General features: G+C 35.9%; 1 protein-coding gene across 1 annotated transcript in view; it reads right to left on the bottom strand.

Annotated features, from left to right (window-relative positions):
- LOC108358585 (titin-like) overlaps nucleotides 1-7,942 on the bottom strand; it is a gene marked incomplete at its 3' end in the record, with an annotated part of 329,734 nt that extends 321,792 nt beyond the window's left edge. Inside the window, exon 1 of the mRNA XM_017609990.1 lies at nucleotides 7,723-7,942. Within this exon, the coding sequence (XP_017465479.1) occupies nucleotides 7,723-7,795 (73 nt within the window). The remainder of the gene's footprint in view (nucleotides 1-7,722) is intronic.
- Nucleotides 7,943-17,105: the final 9,163 nt, after the last annotated feature.

Genomic DNA, 17,105 nt, shown 5'->3' with positions numbered 1-17,105 from the left:
GTGAACAACAACAAGATAATGAGTTAAACAACCTTATATCTGGACAAACTTTTCGAAATCTTAAAATAGTAAAAATTCCTCTTTTAAATTTCAATATCTGGTGCGAATCGTCAGGAGATTATCCTAGACCATTTGTCCCAAATAGCTTGCGAAAAACAGTATTTAATAAGTTACATGGTATAGCGCATCCGGGTACCAAAGCTACTCGTCGATTAATCATCAAAAAGTATTTTTGGCCCAACATGAATANAAAAAAAGATTCGAGCACATTCATTTAGATATTGTAGAACCTTTACCCATTTCAAAAGGACATCGATATATTTTAACTATAGTTGATAGGTTTACTCGTTGGCCGGAGGCATACGGATGAAGAGATATTTCCGCAGTGACAATTGTGAATAAATTTTTACGTGAATATATTCCTCGTTTTGGTGTACCTTTAGAAATAACAACTGATCAAGGTACTCAATTTACTTCTAAATTGTTTTCAGAGTTAACAAAATTATTAGGAACCCATCAGATTACAACGTCGTCTTACCACCCTCAAGCTAATGGTATGGTAGAGCGTTTTCATAGGCAATTAAAATCTTCCATTATGGCTAGAAATGGAACCAGAGATTGGTATGATGAGCTACCATTAATATTGTTGGGCTTACGTTCAACTTTTAAAGAGGATATTTCAGCTACACCTGCTGAAATGGTTTTCGGACAAAATTTACGGTTGCCTGGTGAACTTATTGTTCCAACTTCTGAAAACTCAACTTCATCTGAAATTTTGGGTTGTTTACGCGAAAAATTTAAAAAATGTCCACTCGAATTTAAATCATCATAGTACCAACGCTGGTATTTACGTTCCGAAAGATTTACAAACATGCAAATTTGTTTTTGTACGTTTAGCTAATACCCGTTCTTTACAACAACCTTATGAAGGGCCATATAAGGTTATTAAAAAAATAAGAAGTATTTTCAAATAGAAATTGATAATGAAATCAAAACTATTCCGATTGGCTGGTTAAAACCAAAAATATTGGAACAAAAAAGAAAGTCACATTTAACTTATTTAACGTAAATTCTCTGGAAGGGGGAGTAATGTAGGGATCTTATTGTTGTTATTTATTTGTTTGGAAATGGTTCTACTTTGTACTTATTTCTACTTTGTATTAATTTTTAATTTAAAGAATATTAGAATGTTATGTTGTGATTTCTTTCAAGAAGAAAATTTTATTATTGATTGAAAAATTTCATAAAGAATTGTTTGGTTCTTAAAATAAAATATTGTTTAATTATTAAAAAATAAATCATTAATACCTGGAATTGTGATTCTACAGATACCAACAACGAGGTTGATGTCTAGACTAGGTTGATGTCTAGAATTTGCCATAAATGGCTTTGCTACATTAATAGTAGGTGCATTCTTTTGCAACCGAGCTACAAAAGAACACTCGCATAAATGACGAAATACACGCAAAGCTAAAACACAAACTCGGCTATTTATCAGAGCTCAGCCAGGTCGGTTAAAAAATATGCGACCTGAAGGCTAGTGTTGGTAAGTGAAAAAACTGCTCTATTGTGAATTGTTAATGGGAAAGTGGAGCGGGAAATTTTCACATCCTTTTATATGTGACTTATATTTTAAAAGAGTATATATATATTACGCAAATACCACGCATAATTACTCACTTAAATCGGTTTTTGTATCTAAATCCCGTTAAACTAATCACATTTTCTTGCCAGCCACCAACAGGGTTGCTTAAGTAGCTAAAAGGAAATTTTACCCGAGTTGAGCGTTCTTTTGTCGCTCGCTTACAAAAAAATGCAGCTAGTATAAATGGTGGTATGGACATACAACATTCAAAGCGGTCTGGACATACAACATTGCAAGTTGATAAAAGCGTTGTAAAATAATAGATTTATCTCAGTCCCATAGAATTTGTCTTGATAACTTTTGATTTTGAAATTTTAGCAAAAGTCATTATAAACAATTTATGAGATTGAAAACGAAAAACGTGGAGCGCATGCAATACAAAGCATTCGATTTAATTGACAATATTCAAACTACATACATAACATAGACCTAAAAGTTCTACAGCGAAAGTGCAAATTTGAGATCGATTTTATTTTCGTTATTAACATACTCACATACATACATATATTACTCTTCAATTTCAAATCAGGCTTATTACATGCGCCCCTCGCCTTCGTTTTCAATCTCATAAATTGTTTATAATGACTTTTGCTAAAATTTCCAAATCAAAAGTTATCAAAACAAGTTCTATGGGACTGAGAAATTTTATTTTCTAATTTTAGTCCATTTATAAAAGCGTGGTACATTAAAAAGTTTTTATTTTATACTTTTTAGTCTTGTCTTTATAAAATTTTACAATAGATACTAAAATAATTCTACTTGCAGTGAAAAGAGAACAGAAGACTATGCAAGCAAAATGTTGTTTGCTCACATTTAGTATATGTCTACATATGTACATACTTACATATATCAGCAATTAATTTTATTTAAAGAAATGGCGTGTCATCCATTTCCGCTGTAGCGTATGTAGTGCATATTTTTAAAGTGGAGTAAAATTTTACGCGAGATATGTCGATGATATAATATGTCTAATAGAGGGAAACAAAGAGAAACAGATACTAGACTATCTCAACAAACAACACCAGAATATAAAACTCACCATGGAAACGGAAGAGGAAAGAAAGATTAACTATCTGGATTTAACAATTAAAATAAACGATACCGCGAACAAGAGAGAGTTCGAAATATACAGAAAACCAACAGCCACAGACACAATTATACACAATAGCTCAAACCACCCACAGCAACACAAAATGCAGCATTTAGACAAATAACGAGGCTTGAAAGGAACCCTCAAACAGAAGAAGACTACAAGAAGTAACTGGATACGATATATGCCATTGCGGAAAATTACGGATATAGGAGAGGCCTGGTGGAGAAGTTAAGAAAGGACACAAAATCGAAAAAGACTAGCAAAGAGGAAAACAATGAAAAAACTTGGACAGTTCTAACTTACACAGGAAAGACATCTTACAAACTTGCCAAATTCTTTCATAAGTACGACATTCAGACATCATTTAAAACAAGGAACACAGTGGGAAATATATTGAAAGAGAAAATAAGCGAGGAAAACCCGCTAGATAAACAGGGTGTTTACAAGTTAACCTGCGAGTGCCGACACAGTTACATAGGACAAACAGGGCGAAATATAAGAACAAGGTATCGAGAACACATAATGGATTATAATAAGAAGAAACGAAAACCAGAGGCTGCAATAGAATCAAAGTTCGCGAATCACATGATCAAAAATAAATGCACACCAATGAAGATTGGACAAACAACAGAACTTCTTCGTGTACAGCATAAAGGACAAAGATTGAATATATTAGAAAATATGTAAATATATAAACAGAAGACCTTCAAAGGACAAATAATAAATGAGCAAATAAATACTGTATCGAACGTACTGTTTGAACCTCTAAAACTACTGTACGAGAAGAAAAATTACAACAACAAAATATTAAGGACAGACATGGAAGGGAATACACCAACTGCAAAAACAAAGAGGCTAAAAATCAAGGACTTCTACCTGCCGTCAAAAACGAGCCAAAACAATTCATCTACCTATTGAGCACCGCAAACACTGCAAAACTAAAAAGGCGTACCTAACAAGAGAAAGAGGTAGTTAACAAGGAGTATAAATACGAGCAACCAAAAAAATTATGCAGAACGAAAAATGACACTGAAGATGGCACAACGCCGAAACCGGTTTGTCTCCAAACCAAATTTGACAAGGGATGACGGAAATTCGTTCCAAAATACAGCATATTTTTAACTTCTTCTGGCGAGGCGACATCTATCTCTAGAGTTTTTCTAATTGTATGACTTTGATATGATACCTACGACGAGGTTGATCTAGACTAGGTTTGCCATAAATACCTTTGCTATATTTATAGTATGGTGGTCTGGACATACAACATTGCAAGTTGATAAAAGCGTTGTAAAATGGTGATTTTTGGTGATTTTTTTTCAGAATTCGCACTTTTTTTAAACAATCTGGACACCTGCTCACAAGTCCAAATCGGCAGAGGTTAGGTTCAGTTATTAAAGTTTTTCTTATATCTATCTTTGAAAAAATTTAAAAACAACACCAAAAATCTCATTAATACGATTCCGTTCAAAACTTTTTTTTATTTTTTTTTATATTTTTATGTAAATTTTTTAAGCTTAAACCGTTTTGTCGTTTGAGGGGATTTTCTCAAAAAACATCTTTAAGAAACTATTTTTATTCATAAAAAACTTCATTTTTGGAGGTATTTTCAAAGCGGTCTAGCTCGCTTAAATCTTAATATTTTTCCGAAATATTTTGGTGGACGGCTTGAAATATAATAGATTTTATAATTCCAATAGAAACGGCACCGATTTTTTTTTGTGGGGAGTGATGCAGTCTAATGTGCATATACATATGTATGTTTTACTTTTCATATCAGCTTAGGCTGCGGTTACTATGCATGCGTATTCTGACGAAATTTTATCCTGATGATTTCTTCGGAACAAAAAGATGCGAAACAAACCAACAAAGTTCGTCAGAATACGAATGCATAGTAACCGTAGCCTTACCCAGTTGGCAATAGAAGGGCCTGAAACCCCTTCTAGAAGCACTTCTAGTCCTTCCATTGGCAGACAGGAGCACTTCTACTTCTCCTTCTTTTTTGTATGAGATGTCCCACTTATCAAGGCCTTACATTTCCCTTTCTCTGGGAAGGGCTTCCATGTGCACTTCCATAAGAAAAGCTGCAGAAGCCCTTCCTGAATTGTGCTGTTATAGTGGCTTATTATTTAATTAAAGTAAGTACTTACAAAGTGGCTCATTAGGTAAGGCCTTCCACCTCCCTTTCTGGGCTGTAAGGTATAATTCCATAAGAAACGATCTAAAACCCCTGCATGAATTGTTGCCATTTAATGGCTTTTTATTTAATTAAAATAAGGGCTTAAAAAAGGAATATAACAAAAACATTAATAAATTTCAATGTAAATAATACTGTACACAATTACTTACACTTGCGATCAGCTAATTAAGCCAGCAACGTTTTGATCTATTTTGACTCTTTTATTTTGTTTATTTAATATGTATTAGTTTTTATGATAAACTAGCTCATTTATAACAAACATCATATAAACCCACATTTTAAACTTTGTTCGAAATTTATAAAAAATCTGCAAAGTTTCATCTAAATTTTCAACTATTTATTGAGATTGTCGAAAAAATGCGTAATTCCGTTAGAAAAATAACTTGCACTTTATTATACTAGTAGGTATTTATTGGGCTATTAAACTACATACTCCAAAAAATTCTGAAAAATCTCAATAAAAAGTTGAAAATTTAGTTGAAACTTTGCAATTTTTTATAATTTTTGAACAAAGTTTGAAATGTGGTTTTATATGATGTTTGTTATAGAATGAGGTAGTTTTTCATAAAAACTAATACATATTAAATAAATAAAATAAAAATATCCAAAATTGATCAAAACGTTGCTTCCTCATTTAGCTGATCACAATGTAAGTCATTGTAATTTAAATTTCGTATTTGGAACTCAAAAATTTCAAATATTACATATTACATATTTATGTATACAGATATTTTTCAAAGTGATTAATTAAATATATTGATAAATTCAGTAAATTTTGTAATTATGGACAAAATTATTCTGAAACTTCCAAAAAAGTTAAAGTTAAAAAGTAAAAGTAAAAGTAAATTTCACAACTGCAAGCTAGAGGAGGGTAACTCAACTCAGAGTTGAGTTATTGAATTGTTTCCCATGACAGTGTATACAGTGTGCCTTGCAGTGTGCCAAGTAATGACATTTAATTTTTCTGTGTTTTTTAAACATGTGTTATCTTAGGGTTAATTGAAATAAACAACTAACATAAACACATCAGTTCGTGTATGAATTGTCAAATATGGATATTGTCATTACTTGGCACACTGTCTACACTGTGGTTTCCCATAAGTGAATCGGTAGCTCAGACTCCCTGTCCAAAAAAATGTAACTCAGTTACTCAGTTGATGTCCTAGGGCTCACATGATTCAATTGAGTCATAGTGGCTCATATTTGTCCGTATAACTCTCTCACTTCGCCACAGTGTTTAGCATGGCAAAGTCTTGCATTTTGTTTTTGCACAAGGCGAATTTATACAAGGTGACGGCTAGAATACAACAACAACCACCACATGCATTTTGTATTGCGGGTGTTATGTCAAATCTCAATTCTGGCAACATAGCGTACATCAAAGTAAAGGTATTTTTATGCACTTTTTAAAAATAGTATTTTTGCATATTGTTAATTACGTATTTTTTTAGAAAAACGTACATTTTTATAAAAAAATGGTTATAATTTCGTTTTTTTAGTTTTTCTCGAAATATGTATGTAAGATATATAAAGATGTGCATATCAAATAAAAGATATATCAATTACCTTTCAAACCATATCCACATTTTGAAATAGTTTTCGAAATACAAATGAAAATATTTAAAATTTTACCTTTACCCTCCCCTAACACCACCTCCATTAATTTGCACCAAAAAAATTGTACACCTTACAAATCAGTAGAAGGGAGCTGACCACGCCCACTTTAAATATTTGTTTTATCTCACCGGCCGCTATACCGCACTTATGCCTCAAAACGAGTCTACGATATGAATGAGTGTAACATACAAAGAGTCAAATGAGTTAGTTGAATGAGCTGACTCCTGAAAGAGAGTTGGAGTCATTGAGTCAACTCCTATAAATTTGCTGAGTTCCCACCCTTACTGCAAGAACAAAAATCTGCCTATGCAGCTTCTCAGGAAGGGTTTTTTGAAGGGCATGAAAAGGAAACATGCTGACAGGCCTCCTATGAGAAGCCGTTTTGCAAATGCCAACTGGGTAGTAGTTAAAGCGTAACAAAAAGCCAAATCACTTTCTGATTTATAATATTAGTAAGGAAAGGATTGATTGTTTTAAAATTTTTTTTTAATTTCATTTAATTCATTTCATTTGTTTGGTTTCAGGTTTTATTGTTTTAAAAGAAAAAAATTTTTTAATTTTCATAAATTTTTTTTANTAATTCATTTCATTTGTTTGGTTTCAGGTTTTATTGTTTTAAAAGAAAAATATTTTTTAATTTTCATACATTTTTTTTACTGATTTTGTTTTTTGTTTATTTAATAGAGCCTTATAAATACAAATTCTAAGAGCCAGGAAAAACTATTATAAACTAATGTACATAGTTACTAGACTTGATCATGTTGTTGTTATTATTTTCGATAATGAGGAGATGTGGTAATCTCCGAAATAGCAGTTATAACTTTTGACAAATGTGAAATATTTAGCAAATAGATTTCGTGTTTAATGAGCAAAACTGCAAAAAAAAACACACCGGTTAAGGAACTCTATTATGTATTGAAAAGGAGCCGATCTTTAAAATAAAGCTGAAGTTAAACTTTTCATATGAATTGGAGTAGGTATGTATATGTATAATCTCGATTCTTTAAGAACAACAGTGTGCATAATCAAGTGAAGCGACGTGCATATATACGTTTGTAGTGGAGGTGTTTTGTAAACTAAATATCAATTTATTTTGGTTTATTATAAGTCTTTGATGTACGTTTATGTATGTATATTCGAACATCTATTTGCAGTGATTCGCCAACATACCGTTCTTGTTTCCACACGTTAACAGCAAAACACTTGACAAATTCAGGAAAAACAACTGCAAATTATTCATCATTATTTTTAAATTATTGCATTCGTTAGCTTATCAACAGTCAACACCGTCATCTGCAAATATTTTTTATTTTAACTATTCACGATGTATGTTTTTAACATTTTCTTGTTATATTCTTTATTAAACACACTAAATTGCAGCCACGGTTTAAGTGGGTTTGTGAAATAACAAAGATTAATGAAGTTGCCGAAAACGTACTACCATTAACCTCAGTGTTGCTACTACAATTTCTACATTACCAGTTTAGCAACAACTTATAAACGATGTTAGTGTGGGCCAATTTGTATTTAAATTATGCCAAGTATTTAAATACACAAGTGTGGTTAATAACAGCATAAATTAGAACAAACAAATCAAGGATATACAAACATTCATACACATGTACATACTTAGATCCTGAAGTATTTTGATTAGGTGTGCATGTATTTACATCAGGGTGGTCCAAAAATGCATTTAAAAATTAAAGTCAGAACTTTTATGCTCTCACCTCCTAGGATTTTTCTATATTGGAAAAATATACGCCTATCTTTTTTATTTTGAGATAAAAAAATAATTAGCGGTCGCTCAAAGCGCTCAATGTTTTCCATGTATTTTATATAGGGAATGTTGTAGCTGATGTTCATTTGTTCGATATTTGTTTCCTACTTTGCTTGGCTCGTAATTGAAGCAACAAAGTTGATAATTGACACACTTCGCTGGGCGTTATTGGTTTTAGTCTGCGGTTGCTTCTCCTTTTTACAACGCTTTTATCTGCTTGCAATGTTGTGTGTCCAGACAGCATTTTAGCTATAAAACCTTTGCTTTGCAAAGTTCCTATAAAAAGCCCTAGGCATAGGACGAAATCTACCTCTATGGTTGGGAGGTAGATGTCGCCCTATGTACTACGTACGCTACAGCGCCATCTATATATAAATACGCCACAAGAAAATTTTTCAATCCCTTTTTTGAAAGCACCGTTCGCTCGATTTCAATGAAAAATACACCGATTTAAAGGATATAACTTCCTCTAATCCCGAAATGTTAGTCCCGATATATAGGGAGCGTGGAATCTGACATATAGACTAAAATGTGAAAACCACTATATCTCTAAAACGAATTATGCTAGGGAACTGAAACTTTGCACAGATGCATAGATTAGAAATACCCTACTTACGGCGAAAAGTGGTAGATTTTGGAAAAGGGGACGTGGTCCTCCCATACAAACTAAAATTCTCATATCGCTTTTCTCTGGAACCGCTTATGCTGACGTCCTGAAATTTTACACGCAACATATGTTGTCAATACCATACTTACGGCGAAGTATGGTAGATCTTGGAAAAAGAGGCGTGACACCCCCATACAAATTGAAATTCTCATATCGCTTATCTCTGGAACCACTTATGCTAACGTCCTGAAATTTGACACAGCTCTTTGATATCAATAACGTACTTATGGCGAAAAGTGGTATATAATGGGAAAGGGGCGTGGCACCGCCCATACGAACTGAAATTCTCATATCGCTTAGCTCTGGAACCGCTTATGCTAACATCCTGAAATTTGACACAGCAACAATCGAGGTTCCTTTTTAGGTCTATGTATTTTCAAAAGCTACTGAGGAGGAGACTTGGTAGAATTAGCATTAATCAATCCGGTGTTAACGTTCATAATTCGATTTTAAGTTTTCCTGTAAATTCGCCATAAATTATGCTGGTCGACTTCAAAATAGTAATTCGCATAAAGGATTTAATATTGGTGACAGGTAAAATTCAAGAGTGTATGAAAAAAGATGTCGAATTTCGACAACTGGGCGATACTAGTTTCTTTAAATCAGCGTTGGGCAGAGAGAGCTTTTACTCTGCTTGCGCCTATACAAAATGTATAGAAAGCTTAAAAGAGCTTTGCCCGCGGGCAATGCATTGCTAATCAGTGCTTTAAATGAAATTAATTGGAAGGCGTACGTACATTCATATATATATGCATGTGTGTGCACCAATTTATTAATATCGTTGAATTATTTTAAAATCTATTGCAAAATTTTATACAGACAAGACCAAAGATGACCATACTCACCGACGTAATTGAAAACTCACCACCGTGTATGTGCGACGTTTACGCGGGCTTCTCTCTCTCTACGTACACGTCGGTGAGTGTGGGCACCTTAACAAGTAGAAAATAAATAAAATAAAAAAATCTTTTTAATATGCGTGGTTTTATAAATGGACTAAAAATTAACTTTTGATTTTGAGNGGCACCTTAACAAGTAGAAAATAAATAAAATAAAAAAATCTTTTTAATATACGTGGTTTTATAAATGGACTAAAAATTAACTTTTGATTTTGAGTTTAGCAAAAGTCATTATAAACAATTTATGAGATTGAAAATGAAAAGCGTGGAGTGCATGCATATATGTAATACTCCTATATTGGCAGTAAGAGCTAGTACCGTCCGAAAACATTGCAATACAGATACAGTATATTTTGCTTTGCTGGCTTTATGCTTAAGTGCACATTTAAGATACCTACCTTAAAATGCGCATCAGCGGTATTATTTTTAACATTTTTAAGGAAACTGCTCCGATAGATGCTTTCAACATACCTGCACATTAGCGATACCTGCCTTCAAAATTGTGCAACTGTTATCAATTATCAAAGAAAGTATGACGTTTACCTGCACTGCCCTACAATTACCTAATTTCAAAAGCTTTTACTTATTTTGCTCATCTCGCAGAACAACGAGAATGACTATCAACTTATGTAGTTATATAGATAATTAGATACCATTCGGTAAAAAATTCGCTTGCAGTAATTTCTACGTGATAGGCGCTCCTCCATTATTTGGTTTCATAGGGATTCGGATACCTTCCTAACTGAAGTAGTAAAGAAAATTCGCGTAAGTGCCTTTTTCGGTTAAGAGCACAAGTTTTTCGTGCAAACAAGGATGGGCAGCTAAGCAAAATATTCTGTACCTATATCAATAAAACCGTACAAAAGAAAAGGAGCACATACGTTTATAAATAAACATATACACAACACATACACAAAATCGGCGCTCCCGTACACAATACATACCAGGGATGATGCGAATATTTGCATTCGAATTCGTTATGCGAATGATTCGCATTCGTTATGCGAATGATTCGCATTCGCATCAAATGATACGAATGCTTTGCGAATGCGAATGTGTACATGGGCAGAGTGTCCACACTAATGTTGTTGAAATGGCTCTAAGTCTGCCTAACCAGGGTGCGGGCTATAACCGGCCTTTAGCTTCAGGCTCTAAACGGTTAAGTAGTATATCAAGCAACATTGATGGGTCTTTAACAAGTACCGCTAAAAGTCGTATAAACAACCTAGAAATAATTTTAGATTCCTCCAGCGGAAGCAAAGGCTCGGATGTAAAATCTGACAAAATTGACAGATCTGGGCCGCAAATATTTGAGCGCTCCACCCGCCGTTCCAAGTGAGCAATTTTTAATGCAGCCGGTCTTATNTCTCTACGTACACGTCGGTGAGTGTGGGCACCTTAACAAGTAGAAAATAAATAAAATAAAAAAATCTTTTTAATATACGTGGTTTTATAAATGGACTAAAAATTAACTTTTGATTTTGAGTTTAGCAAAAGTCATTATAAACAATTTATGAGATTGAAAATGAAAAGCGTGGAGTGCATGCATATATGTAATACTCCTATATTGGCAGTAAGAGCTAGTACCGTCCGAAAACATTGCAATACAGATACAGTATATTTTGCTTTGCTGGCTTTATGCTTAAGTGCACATTTAAGATACCTACCTTAAAATGCGCATCAGCGGTATTATTTTTAACATTTTTAAGGAAACTGCTCCGATAGATGCTTTCAACATACCTGCACATTAGCGATACCTGCCTTCAAAATTGTGCAACTGTTATCAATTATCAAAGAAAGTATGACGTTTACCTGCACTGCCCTACAATTACCTAATTTCAAAAGCTTTTACTTATTTTGCTCATCTCGCAGAACAACGAGAATGACTATCAACTTATGTAGTTATATAGATAATTAGATACCATTCGGTAAAAAATTCGCTTGCAGTAATTTCTACGTGATAGGCGCTCCTCCATTATTTGGTTTCATAGGGATTCGGATACCTTCCTAACTGAAGTAGTAAAGAAAATTCGCGTAAGTGCCTTTTTCGGTTAAGAGCACAAGTTTTTCGTGCAAACAAGGATGGGCAGCTAAGCAAAATATTCTGTACCTATATCAATAAAACCGTACAAAAGAAAAGGAGCACATACGTTTATAAATAAACATATACACAACACATACACAAAATCGGCGCTCCCGTACACAATACATACCAGGGATGATGCGAATATTTGCATTCGAATTCGTTATGCGAATGATTCGCATTCGTTATGCGAATGATTCGCATTCGCATCAAATGATACGAATGCTTTGCGAATGCGAATGTGTACATGGGCAGAGTGTCCACACTAATGTTGTTGAAATGGCTCTAAGTCTGCCTAACCAGGGTGCGGGCTATAACCGGCCTTTAGCTTCAGGCTCTAAACGGTTAAGTAGTATATCAAGCAACATTGATGGGTCTTTAACAAGTACCGCTAAAAGTCGTATAAACAACCTAGAAATAATTTTAGATTCGTCCAGCGGAAGCAAAGGCTCGGATGTAAAATCTGACAAAATTGACAGATCTGGGCCGCAAATATTTGAGCGCTCCACCCGCCGTTCCAAGTGAGCAATTTTTAATGCAGCCGGTCTTATATACGAGCCTCCAAGAAATCGCCTCATGGGAGAAAAGGCAGCAAAATTACTTTTTTTGAAATATAATGTACCCATTTTGAACTTTGATTACAAGATTAAAACACTTATAGGTTAAGCACTCGTTCAATGTTCTAATTATTTAAAAAAAAATTTAAGTAATAAAAACGATGACTTAACATTCGCATTCGCACATTCGCATTCCGAATACCCGCATTCGCATTCGCGTTCGCGAATGTGAAAAATATGGCATTCGAAACATCCCTAATACATACACAAAAACCGTACTAGACTATCTCGCTTTGATTTCGGAATGCTTACACATTGGGAAGTTAGCTTACTACTTACTGGGCGCATGTAATAGACTTGAACTGATATCNGTAATAAAAACGATGACTTAACATTCGCATTCGCACATTCGCATTCCGAATACCCGCATTCGCATTCGCGTTCGCGAATGTGAAAAATATGGCATTCGAAACATCCCTAATACATACACAAAAACCGTACTAGACTATCTCGCTTTGATTTCGGAATGCTTACACATTGGGAAGTTAGCTTACTACTTACTGGGCGCATGTAATAGACTTGAACTGATATCAAAAGTAATATATGTATGTGGGTATATGAATAACGATCGCTTAAAATCGATCTCACATTTTTAACACCGCTTCTATCAACTTGCAATGTTGTGTGTCCAGACAGCTATAAAAACTTTGCTTTGCAAACTTCCTATTAAGTCTAGATACCAACGTCGTTGGTTCGAGAGGTAGATGTCGCCCTATGCACTACGTACGCTACAGCGGAAATGGATGACACCCCATTTCTTTAAATGAAATTAATTGGTGCTCGTATGTATGTACATATATATATGTATATGCATGTGTGTGCACCAATCTATTAATATCGTTGAATTATTTTAATAGCTATTGCAAAATTATACAGACAAGACTTAAAAGTAGAAAATCTATATACATAAAACAAAGTCGTGTTAGTTACACCATCCATAACTCAGGAACGGCTGGACCGATTTTTATGATATTGTTTTTTTTTTTAATTTTTCTACCTTCCGGATAGCAGAATAACTATTAAAACAACCGCCAGGTGGCGCTGGAGTAGAGTTATAAGTAAAACCCTTATTTATGGTCCGATTCGCCTCATATTTGAGATATGTATTGACAATAGAAAAAACAATACCAGTGCAAAAAAAGAGCCGCCAGGTGTCGTTGGAGTCGAGTTATTACTAAAAATCGTGTTAAAGGCCCGATTATCCTCAGATTAAAAATATGTATTGATAACTGGAAAAAGAATTCTTTCGAAAAAAATTTGCCGCCAGGTGTCGCTGAAATTGAGTTACATATGTATATGTAACTAAAAATCGTATTTATGCTTGAATTTATTTCATGATCGAAATATATGAATTCACATATCGATGGTCCTCTGCAATAACGACACAACTCAAAATTCAACAAATCAAATCCCTTATTACTGTTAAGAGATTCATATCTCTAATCCTTGGCTAACCCATGTCTAATCCTAACTAAGGGAAGTTGTAAAGATTATACATGAAGAAGACAACAATTAAAGACATGAGCCACTTAACAATAGTACGAGTTTTTATTCTTTGAATTTTGAATTGTGTCGTTATTGTAGAGGACCATCGATATATTTATGACAGGAAAAGATACATATGGATTGGGGATCTAATGGGGGAGTGAAGTGAATCTATAACCTATCCTCCCCAAACGACAGCCTCACCCACTGCCCGTCAAGGCTTGGTGGTCCCTGTTATCGCTAACGAGGCTCTGTCGACCGGTGCGAGGCGGTATATCCTCGCTCAAGGCTGAGCTCCCGTAGTGAGGACCGGGCCCGGACTGTACGTGACGTGCATCGACTAACGCTCAGGATGACCAGAACGTGATGACGGGTGGACCACTACGTACGGGACCCCAATCTTCGCGTTTGAAAACGCACCGATAAATCCAGAAGCGTCTGTTCCCCAGTGGGCGGCTCCCTGGTCTTCACCTTGCAGTACGTATAAAATGCAGCCCTCCCGGAATGTCTACTCAGTCCGGCCCTCAGTATCCGGCAAAGGAGGGTTCTAAAATCCCCGGAGACCCTATCGTTGGAGTGGTGAAAACAGGCCCCAGCGATCGAAATGCTACTGTTGACCCTATCATCCAGGTGTCTGCCCGGGCTTGATGATAGGCGAGCTACTGAGGCAAAAACATTGGCAAGGCAACAGAGGTGCCAATCCGAAAGTGGGGAGTCGGGCTCCCAGGATCTTCAAACCCACTCACTGCTGGACTTCTCAGATGAGGAGGATCCCGACTGGGCGGATTCCCTCGCACTGGTGATCTGAGAGACCGGCTTCAACCGAAGGAGCTAAGGAGCCTCAAGGCAATGCCAAGCCCGAAAAGGAGAAGGACAAAGAGCGGGAGAGAAAGATGGGGTACAAAAGCTCTTGTCGATTCCTCGTGAAAGCGTGACCCCGCCACTCTAACGCCAAGGAACAAGGCTCTTCTAAAGAAGCATGCCTACATTGTCCGGAAGTATGAGCGACTCCGTGAGGAGAACGTCCNAAAGGAGAAGGACAAAGAGCGGGAGAGAAAGATGGGGTACAAAAGCTCTTGTCGATTCCTCGTGAAAGCGTGACCCCGCCACTCTAACGCCAAGGAACAAGGCTCTTCTAAAGAAGCATGCCTACATTGTCCGGAAGTATGAGCGACTCCGTGAGGAGAACGTCCCGAATGCTTCCGGAAGTGTGGCCGCGGTCTCTGGAAAAGCCACCAACTCCGAAAATAGGGACGCTGTAACCTAACCCCTCTCTGGAGGCGGTAGCAGTCTGCCTACGAAGAAAGCTGCTCCCCTGTCCGCTGTTGGAAACAACAAGCCGTCGCAATCACTGACGCCCAAGGTGCCGAAGACCGCGAAGCCAGGTTTCCCACGGCTGGACCGGGAGAAGGCCTCGACGTCGGCAGCTGCTATTGCCTCCGGTGGTAAGGGCCCGGTTGCACGCACTCCGAAGAGACAACTGTCTGGCGACAAGAAGACACAGCTTGATCAGAAGCGGGTGAAAACTTCATCGACCTTATGCTCAGCACCAGATCTCCAGGTGCAATCATAGACCGAAATCACCCAGAAAGAAAGATTCTGACGGAAAAATGGGTGCTCCTGGAAGAAAAGACCCTATTAAGCTGGCATTCCAGGGTACCCCGCCCCGGCCTGGCTACGCCCATGCTAAAGATATAACAGAAATCCCGCGCTGTATGTATCTATTATACATAAAATGCTTTCGTATAAAAAATATAAGTATGTATGTACATTAGGGTGCTTCTTTTAGCGACTACTCTTTTTTTTTTCACTCCTAACTCGAATTTTCGTGGAAAACACCTAAAAATAATCTCCCTGCAAATTTGAAACCTTTGAATGGAATGTTCTACGAAGTGTCCATTGCAGCGTAATCTTTAGTCCCACCAGCGAAGTAGTACGGGTCACTAAACCCAATTTTTCATGAGATTCTCGTTCATTCAATTTCCTGCAAAAAAATCTATGAAACCTAATAGCTAACATCGATATTTCTTGAGATATTGGACTTTGAAGTTGATCAACAAATTCTACAATTTAGCTCAACTTCAAAGCCCAATATCTCAAAAAACCGACGTAGGCGATTTGGCGATTTGGTTTTTTGAAAGTTTTTTGTAGGAAATTGAATGCCCTACAAGTTTGTCGTTTACATTTTTCGGTGTTCTGAATGTTTTTTGTAGGAAATTTAATGTACTACAAGTTTGTCGTTTAAATTTTTTCCGCAGCTCTTGTTATTTACGAGATAGGGGTAAAAATGCGAGAATTTCATTAAAATGTTGGGTTTAGTGACCCGTGTAGTGCGGTGGTGGGAGTAAGGATTACGCCGCAATGGACACTTTTGTAGAGCATTTAATTCTGATGAAAACCCATCATTGACAAAGATTATACCATAAAATGCTTCTGAGCTGTAGAGCTTTGAAAAAAAAATCAAAGTTTACGTGTATTTCATATCGGAAATCTTTGCACGCCTTGGGTGAGTACTTATTGTTTATATTACAATACACATAGGATTTACATTAGGGCGGGTAAATCTTTTTTGGCTATGCGCGTATAGCATAAGAGGATTCTACTTGTAATTCGACGCAACTTTGCCGAAGAAACCATCGGTCTAAAATCAATTAGGAGTTTGCCATATTGCGAAAATAGGCTTAGATGAAACTGTGGAAATGTTTACTGTTGTGCCCTCTGGTGGAAGTTTTAAGAAATAGAGAAGTGCAGAAATGGAATCCTCATACCAAAAAACCCCTACAGCATGTTTTTGTACAAAATTTATGCAATTCCTTACGATACGTCAGCAAAGTGCTAATATGGTAGACAGACGNTTAATAAGCATAAATGCAAATTAAAATTTTACCCTTACAGACGGAAGTAATGCGAATAAACCAGCTGCAAGGTCGTGGGTTCGAGTCCCACGGCCAGTATACTTTTTTGATTTCCTTTTCATTTTTTTTTTTTTAAGTTCTATATTTTTTTTACGTTACTTTCAGTTAGT

The sequence above is a fragment of the Rhagoletis zephyria genome, unplaced genomic scaffold (assembly GCF_001687245.7).
Source record: "Rhagoletis zephyria isolate East Lansing unplaced genomic scaffold, Rhagoletis_zephyria_1.1 Rzeph_scaffold_00270, whole genome shotgun sequence".
Taxonomy (NCBI): Eukaryota; Metazoa; Arthropoda; class Insecta; order Diptera; family Tephritidae; genus Rhagoletis; species Rhagoletis zephyria.
The sequence above is the reverse complement of the archived record's forward strand: the minus strand, read 5'-3'. Positions and strand labels throughout refer to the sequence as shown.